This window comes from Cottoperca gobio, chromosome 15, assembly GCF_900634415.1.
Source record: "Cottoperca gobio chromosome 15, fCotGob3.1, whole genome shotgun sequence".
In the NCBI taxonomy this organism is placed as follows: domain Eukaryota; kingdom Metazoa; phylum Chordata; class Actinopteri; order Perciformes; family Bovichtidae; genus Cottoperca; species Cottoperca gobio.
In genome coordinates this window covers 6,821,588-6,835,460 of record NC_041369.1, presented here as the reverse complement: position 1 = coordinate 6,835,460, position 13,873 = coordinate 6,821,588, and the positions used below count along the sequence as shown (strand labels likewise).

At 40.9% G+C, this 13,873-nt stretch overlaps 1 protein-coding gene across 1 annotated transcript in view; it reads left to right on the top strand.

The window, feature by feature from the left end:
- Nucleotides 1-13,873, top strand: part of sorbs1 (sorbin and SH3 domain containing 1) — a 45,364-nt gene that overhangs the window by 8,324 nt on the left and 23,167 nt on the right. The window contains exons 3-14 of the mRNA XM_029449368.1: nt 4,409-4,451; nt 4,813-4,890; nt 5,267-5,383; nt 6,138-6,244; nt 6,406-6,547; nt 6,706-6,735; nt 7,942-8,084; nt 8,847-8,907; nt 9,036-9,110; nt 11,009-11,044; nt 11,242-11,344; nt 12,643-12,757. Coding sequence (XP_029305228.1) covers nt 4,857-4,890; nt 5,267-5,383; nt 6,138-6,244; nt 6,406-6,547; nt 6,706-6,735; nt 7,942-8,084; nt 8,847-8,907; nt 9,036-9,110; nt 11,009-11,044; nt 11,242-11,344; nt 12,643-12,757 — 963 coding nt within the window. The 5' untranslated portion in view covers nt 4,409-4,451; nt 4,813-4,856. The remainder of the gene's footprint in view (nt 1-4,408; nt 4,452-4,812; nt 4,891-5,266; nt 5,384-6,137; nt 6,245-6,405; nt 6,548-6,705; nt 6,736-7,941; nt 8,085-8,846; nt 8,908-9,035; nt 9,111-11,008; nt 11,045-11,241; nt 11,345-12,642; nt 12,758-13,873) is intronic.

The window sequence follows — 13,873 nt, the reverse complement described above, 5'->3', positions numbered from 1 at the left end:
CGAACTCACTACCTGCTGAACATTTATTTAAGACGGGCAAGAAGTACACATAACAAACACGATAGTATGACGACATGATATTACAACCTCACTATAAGATTTGAAAAAAGATTTCGAAAAAACAGCCAAACAAAAAACAAGAAAACAAAACCGGTTTGACAAAAAGAAAAAAGAAAGATAACGTTTAGCAATTCATATAAGTAGGTTGACAGTCCTGATACACAAACAAAAAAAAACACACGACAGGCACACGTATTTTGTATTCCACGTACTGTCGTCCCACTCTTCAATAGAGCTAATTAAGTTAATTATTTCATATTTCATATTTATTATGTTGTGCTACTTTGCAATGGTATGTGGCAATTTCGTTTTTCCAAAAGAAATTGGTTTCACAACTTTTTTCAGAAACTTCAATTCAGGTTACTTCTTGATTGAGCTCTAAATATAAATATTTTTACCCAACATAATAATTGTATTTATTATCTAGGGACAATTGTCACCCAGAACCCCCAAATAATGTTTAAAAGTGTAAATGTGAAATAAATGTTAGGTGGCCATAGCCAGTTTTGGATATTGGACCACAAACTTGTAGGACATCCTTCTCGTCCTCATTTCAGAATCTACATAATGATGACTGTTCAGTGTTAAACATATTATATCCATGTGCGTTGTAGAGATTTGCCAGATAGTCAGTCTTGGAGTTCCTCAGGGTTCTGTACTTGGACCGATTCTATTCACCTTATATATGCTTCCTTTGGGCAATATTATAAGGAACCACTCTATAAACTTTCATTGTTATGCGGATGATACCCAATTATATCGATCAATATACCAGACGAAACCAATCGATTGGCTAAACTTCAAGCATGCCTTAAGGACATAAAAACGTTGATGTCTAGCAACTTTTTGATGTTAAACACAGACAAAACTGAAGTTATTATACTTGGCACTAAATGCCTCCGAAACGCATTTTCACCACCGTAAGGAATCTTGGCATCATCTTTGATCAGGATCTGTCGTTTAACTCCCACATAAAACAAATCTCAAGGACTGCCTTCTTTCATCTACGTAACATTGCAAAAATAAGACACATCCTGTCTCAAAATGATGCAGAAAAACTAGTCCATGCATTTGTTACTTCAAGGCTGGATTACTGCAACTCATTGTTATCAGGTTGTTCCAAAAAGTCGCTTAAGACTCTTCAGTTGGTCCAAAATGCAGCGGCACGTGTATTGACAAGAACAAGGAAACAGGATCATATTACTCCTGTATTAGCTGCTCTGCACTGGCAAAATACAGAATATAATTCAAAATCCTTCTCCTGACTTACAAAGCAATTAATGGTCAGGCTCCAGCATATCTTAAAGATCTCATAGTACTGTATAAACCAACTAGAGCATTACGCTCCCAGACTGCAGGGTTACTTGCAGTTCCTAGAGTCTCTAAGAGTACAATGAGAGCCAGAGCCTTCAGCCATCAAGCTCCTCTCCAGTGGAACCAGCTTCCAGTTTGTGTTCGGGAGGCAGACACACTCTCCACATTTAAGAGTAGGCTAAAGACTTTCCTTTTTGATAAAGCTTATAGTTAGGGCTGGCTCAGGTTTGCCCTGGATCAGCCCCTAGTTATGCTGCTATAGGCTTAGACTCCCGGGGGACACCTCCCTGCTCTCCTCCTTCTCTTCCTCTCTCCTCCCCTCCCTCTCTCTTCTTCTCCCTCTCTATCTGTATGCATTTATGTAAATGTCAATTTGATTTGATTTGATTTAAATTGACACCTTTTATGAAGCAGGGAAATCTAAAAGCTTCCTCCATTATAAGGAGTGACGGTGCGTTTTGTAAATTTCAGTTTTACAGGAGTTTGTCTGATAAAGTCTCCTTTTTATTTTGCTGCTTGTCTTGGCCCAGTCACTGCTGCCCGTTCCAGAGCTCCTGCACTGCTCTCGTCTTCTTCACAGGATGGATGGCGTTCTTTGCCCGTCTCTGCTCTGAGGCATCTCTTCCTAAAAAGGCCACTCTCTCGTGTGTTTATACAGCGAGCCGAACTGCTGCAAGCTGTCATCTTCCCATTAACTATCATATGTGAGAGGTTCAAATACTCCCACATCTCCCTTTCATACGGTATATTCGCCATCTTGGGGTTCATCTGAGGATACAGCGGAGTTGAGATCAGTGTAAGCACTCCTGAAAGGAATGCCTGCTAATGGTTTTAGAAATGAGATCACGGATGCATCGTCTCCCTGGGATGCAGGGGGTCAGGAAGCAAGTTGATTTTATTAAAGAGAGAAGGGAAATAAATACTCAGAGCTCCTGATGCTCTAAGACTGCAAAATGTTTTAAAAGGCCCCTGGGGGACATGCTTGGAATCGCTCCCATTTTCATCCATTTAGGCCTATCTGTGGAGGTTTCCAGCTGGAACATGAGTCCCCTGCCTGTTCTGCAGGTTGGCTTATTTACCGCTATGTGTAAACACACTGCGAACACAGTCCCACACTAACTAGCAAAGATACAATTTAAAGCAGCATAAAATCATAGAAGAAATTCTAAATGGATGTTTGTTTTTTCCCCATCACCAGTATCCGTAGTCTACAAACAAAAAGACCATTTGTGTGCGTCTGTGTTTGTGTACATGTATGCTTGAGTGACAGTTTGAGTGTGTGTGTGTGTGTGTGTGTGTGTGTGTGTGTGTGTGTGTGTGTGTGTGTGTGTGTGTGTGTGTGTGTGTGTGTGTGTGTGTGTGTGTCTCTTGACTCAATCAACCCTTTTCTTGGCATTTTAAACGGCGACGTCTCTTAAATCAGTCGTGCAGGCTGAGCACAATAGGAGGCCCGGCGGAGCAGTGGGAAGTGTTTCACAGACACTTTTCTGGTGGCCTTGGTGTTCTTTCTGCATGCTCCACTGATGCAGCTCAGATTAACATATGTTTGTTCTCTCTCACACCCTCCCTCCTTGTCCTTAAAGGGGAACACGGATACATATTTGAATTCATTCATTGGTCAAAGCCTTCCTCCCAAACTAAACTAAAGGCATGGAAAGTGAGGCTTGTGATTAAAGTGTCAACTACAGAATTGTTATCAGCTGTTTTATCTTTTTACCTTCACTGAGTTTGAACTGATAACAGAGTCCCCATTGTGTTTGAAATGGTTGAAAGAGAATCCACAGAAAAATCTCTTCCCCAATTAATTTCACATGTATCATCTGTTGACATCCAAGATTGGTGTTTTAGCTTTGTGATCACAGAATCATGGAGCAGCACATGAGTGACGGTGATATTGGACTCTAAGGACACAGTCAACTGTTTGTTCTGCTGTTTTCTCCCTTTGCTGCACATTTTAATATCAGTGTGCTAAACCTTTATAGCACTTAAGAGGGTTGGAAAGCACTAAGAAAACATCCTTTTATATATTAGATCTTGCCGTATGAAATGCTGGTGGTTATTGTGTTGTTTTTGAAGCAATAACTTTTTCATCAATGATTCACTTCAAGCTGTGAATGTCTTGTGTGTCATAGACCAGATTTGAACAGATGACTGGAGGTTCACTGCCTTCCTGTCTGGCTGCATTGTATCTCATTTCAGTGTGTAACCCAACCATAGTACTACCACAATTTCATTAGCTGTATGCGGTCGCCAATTACAGCTATTGGTTGCAGTGCCTCCACTATTTGTCCAGTAGAAGCTACTGCCAGCCTTTTCAAGGAATCTTCTCTATCTCTACGAGATATTGCTTCTCTGTCTTCCATAATAATATACACCGCATGCTGCGAGCCGACACTGCAGCAAAGCACCGGCCTGGTTACCAAACTTTCTCTTAGATATACTGATATCTGCAGGTGGTGACATCGTTAAGATACAAATCACGTGTGAGTAGAGCTGCAGAGATTAATCAATCAGTTGTCAACCATTTAATCACACGGCTACTATTTTCATAATCGATTAGTTGGTTGGAGTTATTTTTAAGGGAAAGAAAAGTCCAAATGTTCTGTTTCCAGCTTCTAAATGTGAACGTGTTCTGGTTTCTTTACTCTTATATGACAGTAAACTGAATATCTTTAAGTTGTAGACAAAACTTGAGGACGTCATCTAGGGCTTTGGGAAACACTGAATTACATTTTTCACCATTTTCTGACATTTTATAAACCAAACAACTAATATATTAGTCCAGATTAATCGACAATGAAAACATTGGGTAGTTCCAATTTTACGTGTAAATTGAGGATTTTGACTTTTCACTCATTTAACCTTCTTAACTGCATTATACAAACACCAGAAGTGATTAAACTGTGACATGAAATTGTCTTTGCTGCACCAGGTATCTTTGTATGTCTGCAGGCTAAAGTATAATTCCAAGATATCGGCTCCTTTACGCGACAATACTGAGTTGAATATTTGCATCCCTGTGTTTCTCCTCCAGAGCTCTCCAGAAGGGGGCAGCGTGAGACCGAGCGCAACTCCCAGTAAGTCATCTCACTCTGAAAGTACCATTGAGTTATAATGCTTTTGGTTTAATAATTGGATGCTGGTGGAGCACTCAGACATCCAAGTCATATTCATACACACACACACACACACACACACACACACACACACACACACATACACACACACACACACACACACACACACACACACACACACCTTTATTTAAAGCTTTTAATGGTACAGAATGTCTGAACCTCTTTCATTCCTTCTATCGATTTATAAAAATGCCTTTTACATTTCTGTAAACATTTCAGCCACACAGTAAAAAGTGTGTGTGTGTGTGTGTGTGTGTGTGTGTGTGTGTGTGTGTGTGTGTGTGTGTGTGTGTGTCATCAGGTCCTCGAGCAGTCTGCGCTGTCAGGATCACGCCTCTTAAAACTATGAAAGGCTCTCCTGACCTGATTCCTGCCACAGGTGACGTATCCCTCCGCCTCATCAATCTTTCAGTGCCTACAAGTGTGGGACACCTCGTACTCACAAAGAAAACACAGAATGAAACTCTTAAAACTCACATCTTAACAATGTGGCGTCACTTTAATAACCTGTGTTGAGTTGGGACCAGCTCCAGCTGCTCTACTTCCAGCTCTGACTTAGTTTTACAGGACAGTAGGAAATTAATTTAATGGCCTGGTTTGGATGTTACAGATCTATTTTGGTCATTTGGGGCATGAGGTAGCAATAACTTGGATTCCAGCGGCTCTGAAGCAGAAGTGCACTGTGTATATAAGACTGCTCTGCCTTGAGTGACGAGGAGCTGCGGAGGTGATGCTCTTATTTTGAATGTGTTCAGATCTGGACCCCAGCAGAGTGTGCAAAGGGAAAGGTGTCGTGACTCTAAGGGCCACCCTTATCCACATAGACGAGGAGGGCTGCATCAGCCGAGAGCCAAATGTCATCACAACACCAAGTAAGTCGGAGCGAATGCCACAGCTGCCTCATAACAACCCTCCACATGATGAAAAAATATTTAGAGGACAGTAACAGTTGCACGGCCGTGTCAAAACAGGACACGTCATTGTGGAATGTGGACAGATAATGTGAACGTTGCTGTAATTTAAAAAGCATTTAATCATGTTATTTAGTCGTAAAAATTCCTTGCATGCCTTTCAGAGTTCTGTTTTGATGTCAGGATTATATAACGCGTTATGTTTTGGAGTGTATGATCAGTCGGCGGGCGCACTCAGAGCCGTGATAAAGGGCAATTGCTCATATTTTCATGCGAGTGTCAAAGAGCTTTATTGTTGCGGCCTGCCCACTGCACTTTGGAGCAGGGCGCCTCGACTGTGGGCTTGTTTGTTACGTAGAGCACATTGGAACCGGACTGGAGGCTGGCCAAGGCTTTTGGGGAGATGCTTTAATTGTTGTAGAGAATATAAAGGCCATTGGAACAAACGGCCTTTGCAGCTCACTGAATAGACGCTTTGTTCTGATGACAAAGTTCAGAGATTGTGGGAGAATCTTTTTTTCCTTTTTTTCCTTTCCTGGGCATATTAACATCTCAGTGCATGAAAACCTCTGAGTAAAGCATTCACACCCTGCAGATTGAAATGGAGATTTGTTTGATCAGCAATTAGCTGTTATGGTTTGAGTAATACTGTACTTTTTAGTATCATCCTCAGTGTTTTTATTCTTGCTGAGTTTGAGTTCTGGACTCTTTTCAGGTGACTGGACAAGCCAGATTAATGGAGACGGCTCTAAGGCAGGATTGGCTGAGGGAGGCAGCAACATCACAGCTGATTTACCGCCTGTAAACAACACTCAGTGCCAGGTACGTTTACTTCCACCGCATTTAACACAGGACCTTTGTTTGGCTGTTTGTTGTTTTACAATTATGAGAGCTGTGTGATCTCTTTATTTTGAGGTGGTTATTTGATTTCAGTGAAGAAAAACTTTTTATTAATTTAACAGCGTATTTTATGTTGATTTCAGGCCAATTCACCAGAGAGCATAAAAGAAAACCATGCTCCATCGTCCACTGGCATTCAGAACTATATCACGCCAACCTCCGGCTCCGTTTACCCCTGCACCAGCACAGTTAACCCCACAATAGTCCTGCTGCAACACAACAGAGGTGAGCACACCAGTCTTCTACGCCTAACTTTATGTTACTCTTAGCTGTCCGTGATCCGTTAGCCTTGTCTTGCTCTGTGTCACACATAACCTGCGCGTTCTCACTTTTGCTTCATATGTTCAGTCACATTTCACTGTTCTGTCTTTCTCTCACAACAGAGCAGCAAAAGCATCTTTCTCATTTTGAAGGTATGCACTGGGGGGGAGGGGTTTCTATTTGTAATGTGTTTTTCATGTCAGCAGTCAGTATTATTACAAAGCAATATTTTTTGTCTCTCGACTGAAGCATCTGTCACCTTCCTACTGCCATGACACAGCCAGAGAAATGTGAATGAGTCATGTTTTATGCGTCAATGTGTTGGAAAATATTGGAAATGTTTATTTGTTGACAAGAATGTACCCGACAAAAACATCACAGCTATGATTTATTTTCTGTCTCTTTTCTTTCCATTCACATTCTGGTTTTTTTTCCCGATATGTTGCTAATTCCAGACCTGCGTCACACCAGATTTAATTTCATGTCTGTTGCCAGATAAAGATTTACACTTTCTTCCACTTACTTGACACCTGACGCATCTCATTCATGGAGCCAAGTGCTGCATAATGTGCCACAAAGTTTACCTCAGGGTCAGCAGTTTGTATCATCCAGTGGCTTTACTGACATGAAATGAGGAAACAAGAATGGAAAATTACAAAAGAATATTATTACAATATTCTTACCATGACCATGGCGGGAAAACACTTTGATGACACTTTTAAAGCTAAATACAAAATAAATAATATATTATTTATATAAATATTTTGCACAAGAAATGTTTGTATTAAGTATTAATGCCATGGCAAGTGTTGCTACATACATTTCCCCCAAGTGTTGATATTGTATTTATAGTCTAATCATTTCACTCACTCTTCTTTATTCAGTGGTACAGAACACATTCCGTCATGTAAAATGGATAATTTGGTAAATTATAGGTAGAAATGCAAAATATTGATGTGATCAGTGACACAGAATATATTTTAAATGACATGCGGTACCCATAGATTCTCCACGTAAATTGAAACACATAGTAACAATTAATTGGAGAAAGTAACACACACCAATACTTTGTTTTTTGGCTGCCATTTACTGTATGCAGTATATTTAAGCAATAGCTCACGACAGGCCGTGGTATATGGTCATTATATCACAGTTAAGGGGCGTCGGGCCGAACCACGCCCCTTAACTGTGATATAATGACCATATACCACGGCCTGTCGTGAGCTATTGCTTCAGTATATCCTGTCATGTAAGTCAATGCAATACTTCAGTGTTATGTGTCATCTCACTATAAATGTGCTGTGAACTTTGAGTGTTGTCTGGCTTACAGGGTTTGTGATTTTTTTTGTTTGTTCCAGACCCAACCCCAGAAAGGGACAAAGGCCCTGACCCTGGGAGAGACTCGCTCAGTCCAGTCCCTGATATGGACTGGAAGAGGCTGCGGCTATCACTGCACTCCCCTGACTTCAGTCCTCTCAACAAGCCCATTGTGCCTGTACGGGTGAGCAACAAAACCTCCTGTCAAATGAAGACAAATCTGCTCACTGCTGAGTTTAATGGGTGTTTTGTTCATATGATCCAGTATATGGGTCTTTAAATGTTACAGTAAAGATTTATATCAAAGACATTACTATACTGTATTGTAATATAGTATGTTGTTGATCCATTTTATAAGTCTAAACTAAATAGTTTTCTCTCTTGTATTTAAGAAAACTTTGTAAATTCCTTTAAAATCATCAGTGAAACAGGTGAAAGGAAACTTTTGCCAGGACCATTTTTGTAAATCACTCTTTTTTCATCTTTAAAAACTAAATTCTGGGAGGTGAAAATACATACAGTATATGATATTTACTGACAGATATTTATATTTTGTTATATGATTTAAATACATTTCTAGCCTACACCCAATAGTGTACCTTGTGTCTAGAGTACACGGAGAAATACATGAATGCTTTTAGTCCTATTTAGAACATGCGGTAGTCGTGCACTTTAGCCTCTTGTGGCCAAAATGAGTATTACAACAACTTCTTCCTCCCACCTGCTTTACTGATTTTTGGGGGGGAATTTAGAAAGATTATCCTGGCAAAACCTTATTTTCAATGGCTCTTCTCCATGTAGGGGCCAGCATAAACATCTTAATGGGTTGCAGCCATTGTTAATGTTGCACTTAAACATCACCAGGGCTGCGCTGCTCCTGCACAATGTTCATATATGCGCCTGTCATTCTGACCTATAATTAAAACTCTCCACATCTTAATTTCAGAACCCTGAAAAGTCCAAAGACTGGTACAAGACAATGTTCAAACAGATACACAGAATACCTGGTAAGAAAATGATCATGTCTGATCAGTTTTTCCTTTCATGTTCCTCTGTTGGTGTCTAAGCCCTGTGTGTGTTTCTATATGTGTTTGTTATGTCACGATGTGCTCTGTCTCTCCATCACTGTGCTCAGAGCCTATTGAGGAAAACCCTTACCGCCCCACCTACATTTTCCCCGAGAACTATGACAATCAGATGAAATCAAAAGGTATCCGCTGGCAGTGACTCCTCTCTCGTTGGCTTTACTGATCTGCAGCCATCCTGGGCACTTTCAAATACTTTAGCCGTTAACCCTGTCCTACCTGGCCCTGTGGCAAGTGCAAAACCACATAACTAAAAGATGCCCAAAGTATTTGAAAGACTTTTACCTAATCTTTTCCGAAGTCTGTTCCATACCATAGAGCCGTTTTACATGCACTGCAGGTTTCGTGCTGATCTTCTGATTTAACTCAGTGTTGCTGTCCTGGGACATTTTCAAGATCACTCTGCTTTTTTGATTTAATAGGCCTTTTTCTTTAAAGAAGATATTTTTGGCATGTCACAGTAGTAAAAGCACAGGTGTACATGATAAAAATGAATGACGGTTGAATTCCATTTAGCGTCTTCTGTTTCATATATATGTGGTAGGTATTGTGCATGCTGGCTCACCGCCACGCCGTCATGACTCACTAGAACACTTAAATAGAACGGCGCCATCGTTAATGTTATTAGTGACACCTGTGCTTTTCCTACTATGACGAGTCAAATTGCCTGCTGTGAAAAAGGCCTTTATGGTCTGAGTTTTAAAGGGGCAGTACACCAATTTTACACATTTACTTGGTACGGTCAGTTTACTTGTCTGGACTAGTAAGCCTGGGGTTGCATTTAAAGAGTTGCATTATAGGATATGTAGTCGCCAGTGTTTTTGGAGCCAATACCAGGGACAAAAAGTCAGGATATCTTAGCTTCTGCTGCATCAATTGACCGTTGTTCTTAAATCTGTCTTTTGCAAGTCCCCCATTTTTATGGAATAAAATGCTGATAAAAAGTAATGTTTGTGAATATACTGTTCCTTCTAATTATTGATTTCACAAAAAAAATGGATTGGGCTTTTTAGAATCTTAATTTAAAGATGATTGTCTGGTTGATGAACAGCATTGACATTGATACATGTTGACGAGGATGATGCACGAAGCCTTGTAGTGCCATTCCACTTTCACTTAATAAATTGTAACAATTCCTCATGGCTTTTCTCTTTTTGCTGTTAACCATCTAATATCAAAAGCTTCACACCGTTGATGTTCAAATATTTTATTATCCATTAACGTCGTCATCATCATCATCATCATCATCATCATCATCATCATCATCATCATCATCATCATCCTCATCATCATCATCATCATCATCATCAGAGAGAAGACAGAAGAGCATGGGCAGTGTTTAGATGTAGTGTACTACTGTAGCCACTAGATGCTGCTGCAGTCCTGCACTGATGCATGGGCTGTTCTGCCCTGTGTCGAGTCTCTCAGGCAGTACACACCCTTCAGACTGTGTACCGCTCCTAACAAGCTTCACCATGTTTAGGTTCCTGGTTTCACTTTTGAAGTCAACCCAGACAATTTACATGCAGAGAGGAGATGCCTGAAGGCATTATTTTCTTCTTAAGTTGCACTATGTACATAATATATGTTTCTCAGTCTCATCTTGACCTCCAGTGGACTGTAATTGTGACTGATACGATTCTGTAAACGCTAAATACTAAATAATTCATAAGGCATCAAAAACACTGTTTTCCCTGTGTTCCCCCCCCCCCCGCCTGCCTCACACCTTCCATTAGGCTAAGCATTACAGGTTCACAAAACACAATCAAAGTGTGTCAAATCAAAGCACTTTACAGGAAGCATTACTGAGCTAAAAAGGGATGCAAGCATCGATGCACATCAAGGCTCTGAATTAGTAATATATTGTACAGCAAAAAGGTCACGACTGCCACATTCAGAATTATCTCTCAATAATATATATTTTATCTTCATTACTTTTGATTTATTTTTACTTTATTAAGTAACAGAGCCTAAATATATGTTTTTATAAATGGCTTTTGGTTGTTGTCTGCCCCTCTCTCAGATGATTGTCCCACTCCCTTTGGTTACCTGGAAGATGGTGAGTTTTGGAATTTGGCTTTCACTGAAGTACAAAATCATCCATTCTGCGTCTGTATTGAGATTCATCTAAAATGACACTCTCACAGCATACACGATCCACACTTATTAAACACTGGTAACATTCCAGTTGATGCATTAATCATTCCTTTATATCATGCTGTTGATGTCCGTCGATATTATTGTGCCTGTTTTCAGTGAGAGCAGTCCCGCGCTCAAAAAGTGATGCCGAGGTGGATTCAAGAGGCCGGTCGATGCCCGTGCCAACGCGCTCCTCTTCCCTCAAACCCTCTGCCAAAAGGTCAGCGTCCTCCATCTGCTCCAACCCTCCTTATGACATTCACTTTGATGTTTAACACAAAGGCACAGTACTGTTCATGATTGTTAGGAAGAAAGGAGCTGTTTGCTACTTAAAATACTTCAAACGCCAAGATATACAAATGATATCACTCACCGTTAATATAATTCTGAGAAATCCTATTTATGTCTCTTTCTTAAAAGTGTTCCAGTGATTTAAAACCATGGCTGTAATGGTAGAGGCCAGTGAATGTTCTCACACATGACCTTAAAGTCTTGTGATGGACATTGTGTTCTGGTCCTTATTTACATACAGTGCTAGTAAGTATAATTGGTCGTTTTGGGTTTTTTTCATGCTGAATTACTTTTTTCCAAGAAACTTATGAGCATGAACATCTCTGGTAAACACAAGATTTAACGTGGTGCTTTTGTATGATTCTTTTTTGGAGAACTCAGATCTGTCCATTAAATCAACTAATCGATTAGTTGAAAAACTCGTATGAGTGTTAGTTGACTAAGAATTTATTTTGCGGAGGACAGCTATAAGTGCACAGCAGGTCAAAAACTATGTCTTCTTCCTGACTTTGAAAATCTTTAGTCCTCAGTGACTTCCACTTCTATGGCCCCCAAGTTTGTACTGGAGGCGTGATTAGTTTCACCCCTACACACACACACACACACACACACACACACACACACACTCACGTCAGCACTGACACAAGATGATCTGCTCTGAGAGAAATGAGCGATGGAGTGATGAAGGAGGACAGGTGATGCAGGATAAACTGTTGCCCACTAGAGCTGCAGATGACATGTCGAGGACTGACCTTCCTCTTTCTTCAGGGGTTGTGTATGAAGAGGGGGGGCATTGCTTAACACGTCTTTGTCCATAAAAAAAAAGAATGCTGCTAGAGGTTCTTGACACTCAGAAAGTGTTTTTTGTGCAGTGAGATGAGATATAATATTTATTTTCTCAGGTCCTTTTATGAATGATCATTTTAGCGTTGGCTGTCTACTACTGTAAGATATTCTCCCAGGAAGTGCTGCGCTCTGTTTTTTGTCACTGTGTCCGTTCTTGTATACCTTATCGAATTACTGATTTGGCTCAACCGTGAATTAGATTTACTGTCATATCATCATTAGTGAAAGCGAGGGACAGCAGGAGAGCGAGCAGGGATAATGAGGGCGGACGTCATGTTGAATAAAAACATGCCTATGCTGGTTGCCATGGAGACTACTTGATAAGGATTCGCTCTCTTCCATCCCACACCCCTCCCCTCCCTGACACCCGCCTCTCCACAGGAACGAGTGGGAGCCCCCGGATAAAAAGGTAGACACCAGGAAGTACCGCGCCGAGCCCAAGAGCATCTTTGAGTACGAGCCAGGGAAATCATCGGTGCTGAAGCTGGAGAGAACGGTATGCTAGCCGCCTAACTGTCTGCCAGATTCTCTCTCTCTCTCTCTCTCTCTCTCCTTCTTTCTGTGTGCATGTCGTTTAAGCTGTCCCCCATGCACACCCCCTCCCACCACCTCTGTATCTAAGCTCCAGGGTGGCAGCTTCACTAACAGCTCGGGCGGCGACGTTATGTGTAGCCTGAATCGCCATGTGCACCACATTCCTAAAGGGTGTCCTGTTGCGGTGACAGATGATCCTGCTTGGCAGCGGGGGAGTATCACTTACAAGGATAGCCATTGTCTTCCTGTCTTCAATTTAAGGTTATTGGGTCGTATCAGCTCGGTGTGAGAGGATCCCAGCGCGGACACAAACATGGATCCTGTGTGTGTTTTCTTCAGAGTCAGTGTTATGCTCTCTACTTTCGTCTCCAGCCTTAGCAATTTGTGCTCAATCAAATGACGCCACATTATTCAGTGTCCTTGACGGCTGTCTTTTGAGGATGAGCTTTGTTACATATACATATTTACCAAAGGTGAACACCTACATTTTTAATTTCAAGTATTTTATAATTGCCTCTTACACAACAGAGGACATGGATGGTGATCAGTATTGTGATTAAGTACATGTAGTTAGTTGATTATGTAATTATTGTTTGTCTGACGCTCGGTTACATCAAGCTAGTGGATGTCGTTAGCAAAGATCTGGCCCGATCCCAGTGGCACCAAATACGATCATTAGAGAGAGTTCGCTCCAGTTCATCACAAGCTCACTTATTGTGGCTCAGTGTTCTTGTTGTGTCAGCTGCTCATTTTCTACGTCAGATCTATTCAATTTACTCTCAGTAACATTACTGTTGTGAGCATTGTATTAAAGGAATAATTAGACATTTGGGGGATATGCTTATTTGCTTTCTTGTCGACAGTTGGTTTTGGCTCTGTCTGTCTGTCAGAAGGTGAGTTACGTAAAAACTACTGGCAAGATTGAGATGTAACTTGGTGGAAGGTTGTAGCATGAGCCAAGGAAGAACCCAATAAATTGGGTCAGATCCGAATTACGGGCCAGATACAAGAACTATGTTGAATATTTGTTAATATTGTGAGATAGGGCATTTGTGCTGTATTCATGTGGTGTCAGAGT